Below are 19,055 nucleotides of genomic sequence, written 5' to 3' on the forward strand. Positions count from 1 at the left end.
CTCCTAAGCTCATGTATATGAAACTGAGAGTTTGATTCTGCTCTCTGTTGTGCTGCTTTTAGGCCTGTGTAACTATTAATGTTAATGGCAGTTACGTGCGGGAAGAAAGAGGAGAATGAGTATTCATTGAAGTCTGAATTTCCTGGCTTTGTAATGTTTATGACAACCTAGGAGTTAGTCAATTGTTTTTTGTTGTTGTCTGTTAATTTCCCAGTTTTTACTGCAGTTTGTTTAAAGAATAGAAGTCACCCAGGAGTATTATGGATGAAACAATAAATTATAATGGTTTCTTAGAATCTCTGCAGTAGATGTGACTTTGCTGTTGGATATATATAGGTGTTTTCTCATTAACTGAGGTCTACTTTTTTTCCTGTTTTTAATAGATGAATTCCTGAATATTTTTCATGTGACAGTTACATGCACTTCAAATTTAATTTAGGAAACACTTATTTAAAATTAACCCCCCAGCCTGTAAATATTTATTTTGATATGTCTACTCCTTTTGAAGACTTTTTTTATTTCTCTGATGTCCCAAGCTAAATCCTTCCTAAATACTTACTTAGGTCCTTTAAGAAACTTCTGATTTTTGAGATCAGACTTTCACAATTCTATCTCTGTAAACTCTGTGTAGTGTGTGGATTCCTGATCCAAGTAACACAGTCCAAAAATCGTCATGGATTTTTTGTTGAGAAACATTACTGAATAAGCAGAGCAGCTGATTTCTTTAAAATCTCTCTCTCCTGGCATTAGTTTACTGTGTAATTTGCTTTGATAAATGAAATACCAAAAGCAATGAGCTAATCCCTTGCTACAGTTCAGTTTTTAAAGTCAAAACCATAAGAATTATACAAGCAGAGTAGATAGCCAGAGAGCAGGACCTTCTATTCTTTGCACACACTGCTCCTAGTGTGGAGGAGTGGAGGATCAGGCCCATCTGGAGTAATAGAGAGTGAGGCAACTTGTAAGCAATGATTTGCTTGTAGTGAGTTTTCCAACTGTTATGGAACCATTGGGAAGAAAATAGTGTTTTTAATGGCTGCCTTAATAATCAGCTATCGAAATGAATGATAAAAGTATTCAAAGGGTATGTTTACACTGTGATTAAAACAAAACAAAACATGGCACCGCATCTCAGAGCATATGTTAGCTGACTCAGGCTCGCGGAGCTCAGGGTGCAGGACTAAAGGTAGTAGTGTAGATATTCCGACTCAGGCTGGATAAGCCCAAGTCAGCTGATCTGGGCCAGTTGTGACTGTGCTGTGGGTCTTTTAAGGCAGGGTAGATATACCCTAAGTATGGTAACAGCAGATTATTATTAAGAATACTGTATTTCCTAATATGTTCCAAAAAGAAATTGACATCACATTTCAGCTCTACTGCTATAAGGATTTAAATTCATGGCAGCACTTGAAATATATATAGATATTGTAGAGTAGGAGAGATCTAATTAAACCTTTTTTTTCTTGGTCAAGAATTACTGAATTGATTGGATACCACCCAGAAGAGCTACTGGGCCGTTCTGCATATGAATTCTATCATGCCTTGGACTCAGAAAATATGACTAAAAGCCATCAGAACTGTAAGTCATGCTGATATGTTCTTTGTTGTACATAAAACACGGTATGCATGTACCTGACTAACAAGCTGCAAACATAAAGGCACATTGGTGTGTTGTTGAGTTCTTGTGTATATCTTGCATGTATTCTGTGAGAGAGAAATGCAAAGGGATTGCACTAGTGCTTCAAAGTGAAACTTAAGTGATGCATTGGCTTTTTGCTATGTCCCATTGAAGCCCCGTGGCTGGCCCTTTCGATGAATTTCACTCTAAATTAGAAACAAAACTAGTTCCATTTGCAGGATGTTCATTCTTGGACACACCCTTTTTTTCTAAGTTAACTCATGATACCAGATTCAGTTGAGAGGCTGAAAAGCTGGGTAAGAGCAAGCACTAAATATTGGGAAGGCATAAATAAAAGTAAATGGTCAATTTCAAGCATGGCAAGAAGTAAATAGTGGCATACCACAGTGATCAGTATTAGACACAGGTGTCCAATATAATAAATAGAAAAAGCTCTATTAAGTTATCTTGTTCAATGTTTTTCTCTCTTTCCTCCTGTCCCCATCACTTTACTTCTTTTTCCCACCCAAAACAAATAGCTTGGAAAAAACACAGAAATATTTAGGCTAATTCAGAGTAGGGAAGATTGTGGGGAGACTCCAACAGGACTTAATAAAATGAGATAGATGGAAGATGGCATTCAGTATACAAGGTAATATATATTGGGAGGAAGGGGGTTTTTTAACTCTTTTTATACTTAGTTGGTTTCCATATTACCTGACATGGTCAGCTAAATGTTGGCATCTGCTCAGTAGACAATGGTGGTCAGAAGGTTGGAGAACTATATGGAAGCAAAGTATAATGCCATTGTATAAATCAATGCTTCACAGTGAATGTTGTGTATGCTTATGACCATCTCATTTCATTCCTGATACGATCATTTTGAAATGATCATGAGAGGTCATAGAATATGATGAAGCATTGATTGGGGGTAAGCGAGTTCCATAGGAGGAGAATTTTTAAAATCTCAAAGATTATTTAGTAGAGAAACACACATGAAAGGAGATATGCTAGAGATACCTAAAAGATGCAGACTACCACTCTTGTTTGTCTTATCCTATAATGTCGAAACAAGGGAGCTTTCAATGAAACAAGCGAAACAAACAAAAACAAGGGGGAAAAAAAACAGTTTTATATGACATAAAATTAATCTGTGACTATGCTGATGGAAGATACTATTGAGAAACATCGCTTAGTAAGATTAAAAAATAAAATTATCTGCATGTTCTCAGGACCGTTTCCTTCATCTTCCTTCCCCTGCTCCTATCTTATTTTTTGTTACTTTTTTCCTTAAATTAGATGGTAAGATCTTCTTGTGCAGTGCTTAATACAATGAGGCCTGAATCCTGACTGTGGCTTCTAGTTGCTGCTATAATACAAATAATAATGCCATTACGTTAGCTAGGTTAGAGAAATACAAAGGTGCCAAATTCTCATGCTTCAGGATATAACAGTTTGGACCAGCTGGGGGCCAGGAAACAACCCTACGAAGATGATATAATTGCTCAGGTGTCTCCTGTATATGGCCTCTCTTGCAAACAGGATATCGAACTAGCTGGACCATTTTACTGTTCCCTTGTGTCATCTCCTGTGTGCTCTACGTGAGGTGAATTGCTTGGTTTTTTACGTCATAGTCATTTTCACAAAGTGTCAATCCAGTTCTATAGCAGTCTAACAGCAGTCCACAGGATCTGACTCAAACTCTTGGCTCCATATACAAATTAAAAATGACATAATGAGCTATTTGAAGAGTGTCATGTGTGTAATTTAACCACGTGAATGAATTGTGGAACACTAAATTCAACCATAGTTTATGGTTTCCACAAGGAAAATAATAATGACCGGAAATATATACAGTTATAATCAAATTAGTATATAAAACTCTGAACTGTCTTTTGGAGGTCATAATTGCTGTCCTTGAAATATAAAACAAGCTGTTGGTAGATGAAATTAACTATATCATGTCTTCTCTAGCTCTTTGCACTTACTTTAAATTTCTAACTCTCTTTTTCTTGATTAAAGGTGACCATTAACATTAATCTCCTAAAGATTAGTCTTTTGACTAATATATAAATATAGAATTTTTTGTGACTGTCTGTGCATTGGAGTTGACATTTCATAGCAATATAATGAAGGCCCTACATGTGTCTACCAAATGCATTTACAGTGAAAGGCTCAGTCATGTTGTGGGGGGATCCAGTGATAGACCCTGATCATCTTTTTCCACATCCCTTTCAGAGTGATTTTAACTTTTTTAAAGACCATAATAATCAGTCTCAGCAGGCAACTGCATAACCAGAAAGGGGTGGAGGGTTACATTAGCCCTAACAGCAGAGGCTCTAGACCTCTCCATCGCCAACAAGTTAGGTGCTCAGATGTTCATTAATAAGAATGTTTGACAGCAGAGATACTCATCTGTGGTGCAGAACAATGTTACTTTTAATCAGAATGTTTTGAGGAAGCAGTTGTATTTGTTCTCCATTAGCCTGCTTCTGTCAATCCATTCATGTGGTTTCGTCTTTTTTTCACAAATTTTGAATTCCCCAAAACAAATTAGGTCTTTTACAGGGGTGAGCAATTAATGATATTGTCTCCACTCAAGGAATCTATGTATTCTGAGATATCTGATTAGGAGGCATCATGAGCAATCAGTGGCTATGTTGCATTAAATTGTTTTTAAATCCCAGAGATCAATAAAAGTGACCATCTACAGTTTATATTGAAATCACACTGGAGAGGAAATAAAATAAGCCACCAGTGGAGGCTGCTCCTTGTTCTAACGGAGTCAGATCGACTCCATGCACAGGGCCAGCATAAGGCCTGTGTGTCACTTAAGCCCTCCACATAGCCCTAATCCAGAAGCATGTTGAAATCAGCGGAGAAGACCCAGAAGTGGTTATTTATAAAAAGAATCCCACTGCAGCCTTATAGGGCTACTCACAGCTATGAGCACTACATCTAGTAATAAATGTGTAGGATCAGGCCCTATAATACTAAGAGTAGCCCCACAGTCTCTGAAGGTGTGTGGGGAAGCATATATACTGTATCTAATCTGAGGGTAGCATAGCTTATGCATTCTGCCCTTTACAGGCATTGGCCCAAATTCTATGGTGATGTAAATTTGTGCAGCTCCAATAACCTCAACAAGAGCTATGTCACTTTACATCACCAGAAAATTTGGCCCATTGCATCTTGCTGAGGCAAATGCCTCCAGGCACTTCTTAAAGAAGCCTGTATGGCTGGGGCCATATGAATAGCAAGCCATGAACAAGCAGCCACCTGAGCACCAGCAAGCCCTCATTGAACGTGGAAGCCCTTGTGACCTTTTGAGAAACTGGGCGGATGTTCATGAGTTATGTTCTGTGATTTCTAACACACACTGAGTAATCTAATGTTAATAGATCAGATATAAGATGACACATAATTATCCTTGTTTAAAAGTTAAAACAAGATGCAATTTCTTGTGGAGAGTTCTCCTAACTGTTTTGATCGATGCTTCACAAAATTCTTCTCCTAGCAGAGCTGCAAAGTAATCATTTAAAATGCAAAACAAAAATAAAACTCCTTGCTAAATATATTAGACATCCAAATTTTATTTAACCTAACTATGCTTTCTGCAGGAGCCAAGTATAATCACACTATAATATACCCACTGATTCTGAATATATCAGTGCCAACAATGTAATGTTACCAAACAAAGAAAAGAATTGAGTTCTAGAGCAAGATTTATTTTTCATTACAAGAAGGTAATCCACCACTATAATGAGGAATGGGAAAAAAACGTTTGAAAGTTGAGTGAACAGACCTAAAATGAGCCTTTAAGATGGAAACAGAACTACTCCCCGATTTGCTGGTGACACCGCTGATACACTTGTTGCAGTTTTACAATACTGTAATGTTGTTTTCAGATGAGGTAATGACCCTGTGCCGAAATAAACCATAGTACTGTTTGTGTTCTTGGCTGCAAGTATAGCTCCATATACAGTATAAGACTTAATTGAATGTCATCAAATGCAAGATTAGAATTCAATTTTGCAGGGTTTAACATACCCACTCTTTTACCAGTTATGTGAGGAAGAGATGAAAATCTTTGTCTTTGGCTGGAAAATATAGCTTTGCAGGGAATCTTTTGTGCAAACACTTAATATTCTAGAACTATTTCCATTTAGGGCCTTCCCATTAAAAACAATTGGAATTTTGCCATTGACTTCCATGGGGAGCTGGCTCTGGCCATCTGAGACATGTCAATGGGAAGTACATAGGAGTTTGACAGACCAAGTCAGTTGTATCATATTTTGCATCTATTTCAAATGTATGACAACAATTAAAAAGCAGCTTTGTAAACAATTAAAGGCAACAAAAAGTAACTGAAGATAATATTTTTTGTTTATTCTTCAGTGTGATGATCTAATTAATGTTGTATGAGATAGAGATGTAATATTTTGGTAACGTATTTAAAATAAAATGCTTTTAACTTTCTAACAACTTGGAAGTCAGACTGAAGGCATAGATAACTGAAAGACAAAATTCAAGTGCATTAGTAATTTATAGCGTTACTCCAAAAAAAGCGTTCTGCCACTCTTTGTATCAGAACATGATGTGCTTTGGGGGGCGAGGGGGAAGATTAAAGCAGTAAAAAGCTTTCCTGTAATGTAACAGGCGCCCTTATTATGACTCTTATTGAAGAGCTGATGATTAGGAAGCCAATGTAATTATGTTGCACAAGCAGAGCAGAACAGTCTCTGAAACATACTAAAGACAAAACCTTTTGATTTTGTTCCACACATTTAATCAAAAACATATTTAATCAAAAACAATAATCTTATATTTTATCTAAATTAAAAAAGTCTAAATAAATTAAATGAAGGATGATGAAATATTCCTAGGGAAAAAAACTTTAGAGACAGGAAGAGAAACAATACAAATGACCCACGAACACTTAGAGTGGGGTTTACAAAGGTACTTAAGTGCCTGCCCCGCATTGGAATCAAAGGGAGTTAGGCACCTAACTACGTTTGAGTATGCTAACCTTATTTTATTTCAGAAATTTAATGGGCCCAGTTCTATTGTGGTTGTGCAGGAAGGACTTGTGCTTCAATAGTTTCTACAATGGTCATGTACGCAGGATTTTTCCCGTGCAAAGACTGTAGGATCAAGTCCAACTACAATTGGCCTTTAGTACATCAGTTTAATTGAGAACAAATAACGTTATTACAGCTGAAAGGTGCTTAAAGGGGAAATTTTGCCAAAAGGGCTTGATTGGGCAAACTTGAATCCCAATGGCGAGCTTATGTGCTAGCATGGATTGCAATATTATTATTAACATGGATAGAAAATTATTGTCAGTTGGGAGAAAGACTGTTGCTTGAATGGAAGATACCATCCATATTAGCTGCCTTGAGGAAAATGGAAGGTTGACACCAAGTAAAGCACCCTAAAAACTTAAATTCTTAAATGCCAAGAACTCTACACTGAAACATCTTACCTATCTCTGAGTACTATAGATGTCTTATTTAGGCGATATATAAAAGTATTTGTAAAGCATCCAGATCAAACTCTAAATCTGAACTGTACTTTTTTTGTTCAGTGTGCTACTACCCAAACAAAGCTTGATTCTGTCTTCTGTGTAACCCAGAAGTAACATGGAAGTATTACATTGTCCTGTAAGCATTGTTTGACCTTCATCTAAGTCTTAGCTGGAAACTGGTAGGTTAAAAGGAAGTATTACAGAGAAATAATGATGATTGCATAGGCCAAACAGCCAGAAAAGCAGAACAATTCAACTCTCCATTTTCTCTACTGACAAAACAGTACCACTGATAATACTTCATTTATGTCACTGTGAAAGCTTTGAAAATGTTTTTCGTTTATTTCCCTTTTGCTGTAAGAGCAGTGTCAGCATAGTAATACCATGCCTCTTTATTTTCAACAATAACAAAATATATCAGGAATGTATATCTGGAGTTGATGTCATAGGTTCCAAGGCATGAGGAAGGAAAATATATACAATTTAGGCTAAGATTTTTTTTTAAAAAGGGGTGGGGGCACCTAATGTTGGGCTCCTAAATTCATAGACACCTGAATAAAAAGCAACTGATGGGTGTTCAGCACTTTTGAAAATCAGTCCACTTCTTTAGATGCCTAAATATGGTCTGAGGAGCCTAACTTTAGGCACCTATGCTTGGCCTTAGACAGTGATGAGCTGCCAAAATCTTAACAACCGGTTCCCTATAAAAAGTTCTGATTTAAGGGTGGGGGAACAGGGGAGGGGCTGGGGGAGCCTCAGCCACCCCAGATGGGAATCCTGGGAGCAACAGGATGGTCCAGCCTGCAGACCGGAGTTCTTTGCCCACCCCCTGGCCCTTTAACAACCAGTTCTCCATGGAGATCTAATTTTAGCAAGCAGTTCTTGGGAACCAGTGGGAACCAGCTCCAGCTCACCACTGGCCTTAGACTAGTCTACATTCAGTATACATATGCAATCAGTAGCCACCGATTTGGGGCACCTAACTTGAACTCTCTCACACTGAGCCCCCAGAAGTAGTGTCCACTTCTGAAAATTTTGGCTTTAACCTTTACACTTTAAAAAAATAAGATAATCAGACAGTTACCAGCAAATAGCTTTAATTATAGTGCTGTCATGTTACATGACATGAACTCAAAAGCAGTCTTACTGGTTTAAGCCGCGTGCTATGTTTATATATTGCATTCTTATAAATGCTGCTGCATTATTTATATTTTGTCCTATTTGATAGTGTGTGCAAAAGGTCAAGTAGTAACTGGCCAGTACCGAATGCTTGCAAAGCATGGTGGATATGTGTGGCTGGAAACGCAAGGAACTGTCATTTACAATACACGCAACCTACAACCTCAGTGTATTGTCTGTGTCAACTATGTACTGAGGTAAGTTATACAGAGCGCCAGAAGTGCTTATGAACATCTACACTGTAACACAGGCAATTAGTGGAATTTTTGAAAGGTGTATTTTACTCTGATATTCTGAAACCAACTTTGCCAAGCAAGATAGATCAAACACAACTGTTGGACTTTTTCTTTCAATAATGTCTATTTGATACAAAATCTGTTGACACATGCCTGCAGAAGGCTTTTATTTGCATGCAGTATAATTTCTAGGCTGTTGGGAGGACCAGATATAAAACCTGCATGGAAAATTTGCAATAATTGCTTGCTACCAGGTGGAGCAAAGAAAAGCCTAATCTCTTGTAAATATCACCAGGAAGAAGTACCATATATACTCATTCATTAGCCCGTTCATTTATAAGTTGACCCCCCAATATGGTCAGGTAAAAATAGCAAAAACTGTATGACCGTTTCATAAGCCGACCCTATATTTCAGGGGTTGGCAAACTTTGGCTCCTGGTTGTCAGGGTAAGCCGCTGGTTTTGTTTACCTGGAGCATCTGCAGGCATGGAGCCCCTCAGCTCCCTGTAGCCTCAGTTCACCATTCCCAGCCAATGGGAGCTGAGGGGCTCCATGCCTGCAGATGCTCCAGGTAAACAAAATGACAATGTATTAGATATTCAATTCAATGATTCCATAGAGTTTAAAATCATCAAATTTTGGTGTAGACCTGTTTATAAGCCAACTCCTGCACTTTGGTGTGTCACATTTTTACCAAAAATATTCGGCTTATGAACGAGTATATACAGTAGTTTTCCTCAGCAAAGTCAGGAACACAAAGTGATCTACTCTTGGCAAAATTAAATATTGTGGTCATAGACTAGGCCAAAAACTGCAATCTTGTAGAGTGAAACTGATCTGGGCCATTACTATATTAATTACACACCTATAAAACTGGAGTAACAGTGGTGAATCATCCCCCAGAATTATTGAGCAACTGCAGTTCCTCTTTGCTTCAAATTAAGTTCTGGGTGCTCAGCAACTACAGCTCCAGTTTTCTCATATTAGGCACCAAAAATTAGTGGCAGTTTTGGCCTTTGCCTTAAAGTTGTAACAGTTCATTAACTGTTTATACACTGACTTTGTTTTAGAGTGCAAAATGTCTAACAGATCTAATTGCCTTGTTAGTGAAATTGAGAAGAATGACATTGTATTCTCAATGGACCAGACAGAATCTCTGTTTAAGCCTCACCTGCTGACAATGAATACTATTTTTGATAATGGGGTCCCAGTGACTGAGAAGAGTGACTTCTTGTTCACAAAACTGAAGGAAGAACCGGAGGAGCTTGCTCAGTTGGCACCCACACCAGGCGATGCCATTATTTCTCTGGATTTCGGTTAGTATTGTAGCATCAAGCAGCATGCAATAAAAAATAACCACAAAATACTTCTTATTTAACAAATGCAAAGAACCACAATGGGACAGATCTTGCTCTTGCTTGCACTTGGGAAAATCCAGTTTGACTCCATAGAAGTTAAAGGACTCACACCAATGAAAAATTTCTGTGAGCCAGATGACAATCAGGCCTATTATTTTTTCTTGATTTATACTGAAACCTTAGAATGTGAAGCATGCACATGGCAACTGGGAGATGCTTGCTTGCTTATTTATTTATTTATTTATTTATTTATTTATTAAATAGCTGCTAATGTGTCCTAGCACAACAGAATTGTCAGGCTGAAAGAATGTGTAAATCTTGTTAATGTCTGTTCAGGGACACAGACGTTTGAGGAAGCCTCTATCTACAACAAGGCCGTTGTTTTGACTCTAAACAAACAGTGGCCAGTGGAAGTGAAGACCCATACTCCCCAAAGTGAAAAGCTGACTATGCCATCATTTACCATGCCCCAAGTTGCACCAGGCAGTAGTACTCCAAGTGCAAGTAGCAACAGCAGCTGTTCAACGGTAAGAAAGACCTTCGAACAGAAAATTAAATTATCTAATCTACAAACTGCAAGGTAAATAAATGGAGTGTGATGTTTTGTATGTAACTCCCCTCAACATCAGTGGGAGGTCCATGTGTACAGTAGTGGTCTCGTACTTATGAAGTGACCAAAGCAACTATACACACATTGTATTGTATACACATGGAACAAAATGATGAGGATAATAAATCGGGGCTAGCCCCTGCGCTTAATATCTTTTTCCCAGCCACCCTCACACTTCTCTCATTAAAACATCCTATGTACAGCTGCTAGACCAAGCCACTACTACTTCTAGGTGGATTAGCCAGTAAAAGGCCGCTATTAGATAGTGCAGCCATTATCAATATCCCTTTAACAAAAATCCTGGCATAGTACCTTCATTTGTTCATTCGGTAGAAGCTGTAGCCATATATCAGTGGTTCCCAACTACTGATACATGTACCAGTCCTGGCACTTAAGGCTTTTCAGGCTAGTACCATGGATTTCCTCTGTCCCTCCTTGCTCTGTGCTGGGCCTCAGTGAACTGCTGCTGTTTGTCATCCATTCATTTGTGTACTCTCTAATCGAAACTTTGGTTTGCTCTGAACTAAGCTGGATGGTGCACAGCTGAATGAGAGGCAGTAGACACTGACTGGAACACATGAGAGTTTAGTCTGCTTAAACTCTCATAATCGCCTCCTAGAAGTTGGAAAGTGCTGACTTAGCATAGCCAGCAGGCCATTCCTGGAGGATGCCCCATTTAGTTTGTAAACGCTGGAAGAGGAAAGCCTGAGCCCCGCTTACCCTGTTCCTCTTCAGAGAGATCTAAGAGGGGATGTCTCACTTGTCAGTTTAAATTTATTTTTACACTATATCTGAAGCCATACTCTATATATATATGGTAGACCATTTCTATCATTATCGCATGCAACACTTTTCACCATTTCTTAGTGATAAAAGTAATAATCTTCTTTGAGTGCTTGATCATGTTGATTCCATTCTAGGTGTGCATGTGCCCACATGTGTGGCCGTCGGAGATTTTGCCTTAGCGGTACCCGTAAGGCCAGCTGTGGCGACCTCTGGAGTTAGGGTTGCCAACTTTCTACTTGCACAAAACCAAACAACCTTGCCCCACCCCCTGCTGAGCCCTTCATCCGAGACCTTGCTCTCCCCACCCTCCCTCATTCATTTTCACTGGGCTGGGGCAGGGGTTTAGTGTGCAGGAGGGGACTCCAGGCTGTGGGGTGGAGCTGAGGGGTTTGGAGTATGGGAGGAGGCTCCAGCTGAGGCAGGGAGTTGGGAAGAGTATGGGCTCTGGATTGGGAGTGCGGATTCCAAGGTGGGGCCAGAAATGAGGAGTTCTGGGTGCAGGAGGGGGCTCCAGGCTGTGGTAGGGGTACAGGGGGGTGAGGGCTCTGGCTGGGGATGCAGGCTCAGGTGTGGGGTTGGGGATGAGGGATTTGGGGTGCAGGAGGGGGCACCAAATAGGGGCTGAGGGATTTGGAGGGCAGGAGGAGGATCAAGGCTGGGGCAGGGGGGTGGGGCATGGAGGGGGGTGAGGGCTCCAGCTGTGGGGTGTGGGCTCTGGGATGGGGCTGGAGCTGGAAATGAGGGGTTCGGAATGCAGGAGGGTGCTCCGGAATGCGACCAAGGGGATTGGAGGGCACGATTAGGATCAGGCCTGAGGCAGGGGGTTGGACGGGCGGGTGGGGGGGGGGCTCTGGTGTGGGGCTGGGGATGAGGGGCTTGGGGTGCAGGATGGTGCTCTGGGCATGAGATGTCTGGAGGGTGGGAGGAGGATCAGGGCTGGAGCAGGGGGGCAGGACGTGAGGGGGCATGAGGATTCTGGCTGTGGGTGTGGGTGCTGGTGTGGGGCTGGGGCTGAGGGATTTGGGGTGCAGGAGGGGGCTCCAGGCTGGGGCAGGGGGTTGGGTGCAGGAGTGGGGTGTTAGGGATCTGGCTGGGGGTGCAGGCTCTGGGGTGGGGCTGGGAATAAGGGGCTTGGGGTGCAGGAGGGTGCTCCAGGCTGGGATCGAGAGGTTTGGAGGGTGGGATGCGGATTGGGGGTGGGACAGGGGAGCAAGTCATGGATCCAGGGTCCATGTGGCACTTGCCTTAGGCAGGTCCCAGAAGCAGTGCCATGTTCCTCCTCTGGCTCCTACATGGAGGCACACCCAGATGGCTCTGCTGGCTGCCCCATCCACAGGCACGCCCCTGCAGCTCCCATTGGGCATGGTTCCTGGGCAATGGGAGTTTCAGAGCTGGCACTTGGGGCGGGGGCAGTGTGCAAAACACCCTGGCTGCCTCTATATTTAGGAGCTGGAGGGGGGACATGCTGCTGCTTCCAGGAGCTGCGCAGAGCCACAGCAGGCAAGGAGCCTGCCTTAGCCCTGCTGCACCGCTGACGGGACTTTTAACAGCCTGGTCGGCAGTGCTGACTGAAGCCTCCAAGGTCCCTTTTCGACAGGGTGTTCTGGTTGAAAACCAGACACCTGGCAACCCTATCTGGAGTGCTGCGCTCATGCTGGATATATCAGGTGCCGCCGGCCCTACGCCCTATCAGTTCATTCTTACTGCCCATGGTGGTCACACATTAAGGGGCGGTGGCAAGTCTTCAAAAACTTTTGTCCCTGCACCCAGAAAGAGCAAGACATCTGCCCCCTCCGCCTGGCTTCCAAGCCACCCAGTCAGGTCATACCAAGTGCCTTGGCCTCCATGAGCAGCACACCTCCAGGACCCAACTCCTACTGGCACTGTTCACCTTTGCCAGTGCCAAAGAAAAAGGCCAAGAAGTGCTCCTTGGCACTGAGCAAGAAGGCCCAGGTGTCATCTACCAAGGGACTCTGACCTGCCCACCAGACTATTCCAGAGCTACGCAATCGTTCCTCCCCAGCTGGGGCACCCAGCCCTGTTAAGAGTCCGCCACTGACTCCTGGGAGTGGTATGGGACCCAAACTCCTGTCTGCACCTTTGCCAGTAGCCAGCGCAGTGGCCTTATTGGAGCACATGGGGCATACTGGTTGTGATGATGCCTCCCTCCTTCATAGCACTCCTCAGTGCCTGCGATGGAAGCTTGGGCGGTGGCTCCACCAGCACTGGACCTGGTACCGAAAGCCCGTTCTGAGGTCAGGGTGGAGGAACCTCTTCCCACTCCAAAGCCTCTTTCTCCAGTGGTGGTCAAGACCCGAGCACCTCCACTGGAGGTCCCGTCTTCCTCGTCATCCCCAGATGAGGCGGTTATGGGACCTTCCAGAGCTATCCTGCTGGATGACTTAGAGAACATCAAGACCTTCTACGGTGCATGGCCGAGGACTTTCGGCTTGAGGTACAGGAGATGGCAGAGCAGGAGGACACCCTCTTCAGCGTTCTCTCAGCCTCCACGTGTTCCCAGGGAGTCCTCAAGATAGCCAAGGCCTTGTTGAAGACCCCCTCCTTCATTCCATCCACCTCAAAATGGGCTGAGAAAAAGTACTTTGTGCTGACCAGAGATTTCGAGTACCTCTATACCCGCCTGCCCCCAGGCTTGCTGGTTGCATTTGCAGCCAATGAAACAGACAAGCAGGTCCCCGCCTCCTTGACTCCCAAACAACAAGGCTAAGAAACTTGATTTATTTGGGAGAAAAATTTATTCCACGCTCCAGCCTGCAATTTTGGGTAGCGAACCATCAGCCCCTGCAGGGCCAGTACAATTTTAATCTCTGGGATGGTCTCAAAAAGTTCCAGAAATACCTCCCTCGGGGTTTGGCCCAAGAGTTTGCAACTCTGGTGAAGAAGAGTATGATGGTGGCCAGATGCTCCCTGCACACTGCATGGGACATGGTGGACTCAGCAGCAAAGGTGGTCACATCGGTGGTGGTCATGCAACGTAGTTCCTGGCTCCAGATAGCAGACCTCTCCCAGGAGACGCAGGCCTTGATCCAGGACCTCCCCTTTGACAGAGTTGGTCTGTTCGCGGATCAAATGGATGCCAAGCTGCACGGGTTGAAGGACACTAGGGCTACCCTTCACTTGTTGGGCATGCATAGGCCACAATCAGCCAGGAAGCTCTTCTGGCCAACACTCTCGAAGCCTCGTTAGGGACCTACATGGAGAAGGGATGCTAGTTTCAGTCATTGTCGCCTTTCTTCCTCCTGCTCACCAGCCCAGCCTGGAGCCACAAAAGAATCAGGGGCCAGAAGTGATCGGTCATGGATTACATCGGACCTCTGGGTCCTGAACATAATGGCTTGGGGCTATACCCTGCAGTTTTTGGCAGCCCCTCCTTCCCACCCCCTCATTTTCCCGTCCCTCTTAGGGACCCTTCTCACGAGCAACTCCTCATTCAGGAGGTAGAGAAGCTCCAGGGCTTGGAGGTTCCTCGGGACATGGAAGGATGAGGACTGTACTTCCTAATCCCAAAGGCCAAAAGGGACCTGCATGGCCTTAACAAGTCTCTCAAGAAGTTGAAGTTCCGCATGGTCTCCCTGCCCTCCATCATCCCTTCCCTGGATCTGGGGGGCTGGTACACCACTCTCAATTTAAAGGGTGCTTACTTTCATGTCTCCATATTCCTAGGCCATAGGCACTTCCTGTGTTTATAGTGGCTGGGCATCACTTCCAGTTCACAGTGTTACCCTTTGGCCTGTCTTCAGCCACCAGAGGGCTCACAAAGTGTGTGGCAGCAGTAGCGGCTTACCTGAGAAGTTGAGGCATCCAAATCTTCCTGTATCTCAATGACTGGCTCATCAAGGGCAAGTCTCCAGAGCAGGTCCAACAGAGCCTCAGTCTGGTGTGGTCCATCTGCAACAACCTAGGCCTGTTAATAAATGCCAAAAAGTTCACATTAACGCTGGTTCAACTCATAGAGTTTATCGGAACAGTTATCAATTCCACGTGAGCCAGAGCCTTCCTTCCAGAAGTGCACTTCCAGGCCACGTCAGACTTGATTGTCCACGCAAAGAGCCATCCACTTACCACAGCCCACACGTGCCTGCAACTAATGGGCCACATGTCTGCGTGCATATATGTGGTCAGCTATGCCTGTCTTCATCTATGACCTCTGCAGGCATGGCTGGCCTCAGTTTATATCTCCAGCAGGCACTCCTTGGACCAAGTGGTCACGGTGCCAAGCCATGTCCTCTCATTCTTGGATTAGTGACTGGATCCCAAGTCGGTGCTGCACGGGGTTCCCTTCGTGTCCTTATCTCCCTCCCTTACGCTGATCTCGGATGCTTCAGACCTGGGCTGGGAAGCCCATCTGGGAGAGCTCAGGACTCAGGGCCACTGGCTACACAGCGATCTAGCTTTTCATATCAACATCAGGGAGCTCAGAGCAGTTCACCTGGCCTGCCAAGCATTCTTGCCCCATGTGAAGGGCAGTGGTGGTGCAGGTCCTGACGGATAATACATCAACAGGCAAGACAGATCCAGGTCTTTGGCCCTTTGTCAGGAAGTGCTCCGCCTCTGGGACTTTTGTGTGTGACATGCCATTCATCTGATAGCTGCTCACCTGCCCAGAGCCAAGAACATCCTGGCATTTCACCTCAGCAGGACCTTCTTGTCTCACCATGAATGGTCACTCCATCTGGAGGTGGTCAGCCTGATCTTACGCAGGTGGGGGACTCCCCAGGTGGACCTGTTCTCATCCTGGCAGAACAGAAAGTGCCACATGTTCTGTTCTCTGTTGGACGCCTTCCTGATCCCTTGGTCGGGAGCGCTGATGTACGCCTTCCCGCCGGTGCCGTTAATCCACAGAGTACTGCTCAAGGTAAAGCAAGACAAAGTGACAATCATCCTCATAACACTGGCATGGCCTTGTCAACACTGGTTTGGCATGCTGCTGACATTCTCGGCAGCCACCCAACTGCAGCTACCTCTTCGGCCGGATCTGCTGTCCCAGAACCATGGCAACCTGCTGCACCCAAACCTGGAGTCACTGCACTTGACAGCTTGGCTGCTGTGTGGCTGAGTACAGACAAATGAGAGTGTTCTGCTGGTGTCCAGCATTCCTGCTGGGTAGCAGAAGACCATCCACCAGAGGTACATATGTGGCACAGTGGAAGCGGTTCACATGTTGGGTAACGGGCCAACATATTCATACAGAAGAGGCCCCGCTGCAGGACATCCTGGACTATTAACTGCACCTTAAGCATCAGGATCTGTCGCTATCTTTGATCGAGGTACACCTGGCAGCCATTTCAACGTTCTCCCTTCCACTTCAAGGACAGTCAGTCTTCATCCATCCCATGATGGTGCGCCTCCTGAAAGGTTTGGAGTGCCTTTACCTGCATGTCTGAGACCTAGTCCCCCCTTTGGGACCTGATTCTGTGCTGTCCAAACTCCTGGTTCCCACCATCGAGCCCTTGACTTCCTGCTGCCTCTTGCAAGGTCTCCTTCTTGGTCACTATAACTTCGGCCTATAGGGGGTCCAAGACCAGGGTGCTCATGTCAGAGCTGCCCTATATGGTCTTCTGTAAGGACAAAGTCCAGCTGTGTCCACACCCGGCCTTTCTGCCCAAGGTCGTCTCCCTGTTCCACACTGGTCAGGACATTTACCTACCAGTCCTTTGTCCGAAGCCCCATGTGAAGGATGAGGAGCGCAGGCTGCATACCTTGGATGTCAGATGGGCACTGGCCTTCTACAGTGATAGAACAAAGCCATTCCATAAGTCAACACAGTTGTTCGTTGCTGTCCCTGACAGGATGAAAGGTTGGCCAGTGTCAGCCCAGACAATCTCATCTTGGATCATGGCCTGCATGGTGAAGGTGTCCCCGCCAGTGATCGTGATGGCTCATTCGACTATTGTGCAGGCATCGTCAGCTGCCTTCCTGGCGCAGATGCCAATCCAAGAGATCTGTCAGGCTGCAACCTGGTCGTCAGTCCACACATTTGTATCGCACTACGTGCTGACCCCGGACGCTCGAGACTATGCTAGCTTTGGCAGAGCAGTGCTGCAAACTGCAAGACTGTGAACTCTGAATCCACCTCTGTTGAATCTGCTTGTGAGTCACCTAGAATGGAATCGACATGAGCAAGCACTCGAAGAAGAAAAAACATTTACCTACCTTGTGTAACTGTTGTTCTTAGAGATGTGTTGCTCATGTCAATTCTATTACCTGCCCTTGTGCATCTCAGTCGGAGTTGTTGGCAGGAAGGAACAGAGAGAACATAGGGTGGGTTCCACAGCCAGCCCTACAGATACTGCTAAGGCAAAATCTCCGACAGCCATGCAGGTGGGCATGCGCACACCTAGAATGGAATGGATATGACTAAGACACATTGAAGAATAACACTTATGAAAGGTAGGTAACCATTTTTTCTTTTGGAGACTAGTGTGTGTTTATTAGAGTTGAGTAGAATATTTGGTTTGTGGAGATGCTGTAGACCCAGCTCGTTGTTTGTTTTGCATAGCTGATGTTCATTATTGTACAGCACAGTGCACTGACAGCACCATATCAAAATCTAGTACTCTGATAATCTAGCTGCTTCTTAAAGGCTTCTTTTTTATTCCTGTGCAGCCAAGCAGCCCAGAAGACTATTACAGCTCCTTAGATGAAGATCTTAAGATTGAGGTGATTGAGAAGCTCTTTGCCATGGATACAGAGTCAAAGAACCAGTGCAACTCTCAGGTCAGAGGACAATAGTATTTTATTGCCCACAAATGATGAAACAATTCTCCCATAACCAGTACCATGGATGACCATTCTATTGTAATACAGCACTTAATTCTCAATGCTGCACACAGTTCCCATTCCTCAAGAAGATCCAGCAAGGGTCAACGTAGTCAAGAAAAAGTATGGAGATGACAGGGCCACCCAGAGGATTCAGGGGGCCTGAGGTCTTCAGCGGTGGGGGGCTCCCACTGCCGAATTGCTGCCAAAGACCCAGCACTTCGGCAGCGGGTCCCGGGGTGGAAGGACCCTCCACCGCCGAATTGCTGCCAAAGATCCGGAGTGGAAGAAGCTCCGAGAGTTTTCCAGGGCCCTCGGAGCAAGTGAAGGACCCTGCTCCAGGGCCCCCGAAAAACTCTCATGGGGGCCCCTGCAGGGCATGGGGCAAATTGCCCCACTTGCCCCCCAACCCCTAGGCGGCCCTTGGAGATGAATGGAAAGTGGACAAGCTGCGAAGTTTGCTGATTGAGTCCATCTCCTTGAGATCCTGTGCCAGCAGGACTCCACCTGGAATGTAACGTTGCTCCTCCTAGGGGAGGTTTTATGATGCAGGGGCTATAATGAGCTCTAGTTCTTTCAGCTACATCTTAAGAACTAGGTTAACACTTGAGGACTGATCTGTGCACAGACTGAGACAGGTACAGTGGAAATGATCCAAACTTCTCCAGTTGGAGCTGCCACTGCTAGAAGTAGAAATGCCTGCCATGAGATCAGCTTGCTGAGATCCAGTCAAATGGGTAAACCTAGGAGATTACAGGAAAGATTTTCAAAAGCACATGCACAAAAAATGCTTATGCCCATACAGATGCCTCCAACTTGCAACAGACGGTCCTTGATTTGCACATACACATACAGCCCTTGTGAGAGTGTGCAAGTGAATTTTAGACTTAACTACGAAGCAAATCTTTTCATTCATATTTTGTTTGGCATAGACTATATCGTTCAATTCAACAGTGAAAAA

General features: G+C 44.5%; 1 protein-coding gene and 1 long non-coding RNA gene across 7 annotated transcripts in view; one reads left to right on the forward strand and one right to left on the reverse strand.

The window, feature by feature from the left end:
* Positions 1-19,055, forward strand: part of EPAS1 (endothelial PAS domain protein 1) — a 148,427-nt gene that overhangs the window by 121,330 nt on the left and 8,042 nt on the right. For both annotated transcript variants that reach the window (XM_030557689.1, XM_030557691.1), the window contains 5 exons: positions 1,473-1,579; positions 8,374-8,521; positions 9,668-9,876; positions 10,255-10,445; positions 17,942-18,052. In XM_030557689.1, the coding sequence (XP_030413549.1) occupies positions 1,473-1,579; positions 8,374-8,521; positions 9,668-9,876; positions 10,255-10,445; positions 17,942-18,052 (766 nt within the window). The remainder of the gene's footprint in view (positions 1-1,472; positions 1,580-8,373; positions 8,522-9,667; positions 9,877-10,254; positions 10,446-17,941; positions 18,053-19,055) is intronic.
* Positions 12,658-19,055, reverse strand: part of LOC115649103 — a 92,215-nt gene continuing 85,817 nt past the window's right edge. For 4 of the 5 annotated variants that reach the window (XR_003999756.1, XR_003999757.1, XR_003999759.1 and 1 more), the window contains one exon: positions 12,658-15,239. This is a non-coding gene — a long non-coding RNA (uncharacterized LOC115649103). The remainder of the gene's footprint in view (positions 15,240-19,055) is intronic. The other variant, XR_003999758.1, reaches the window with a different exon arrangement.

The sequence above is a fragment of the Gopherus evgoodei genome, chromosome 3 (genome assembly GCF_007399415.2).
Source record: "Gopherus evgoodei ecotype Sinaloan lineage chromosome 3, rGopEvg1_v1.p, whole genome shotgun sequence".
NCBI lineage: Eukaryota > Metazoa > Chordata > Testudines > Testudinidae > Gopherus > Gopherus evgoodei.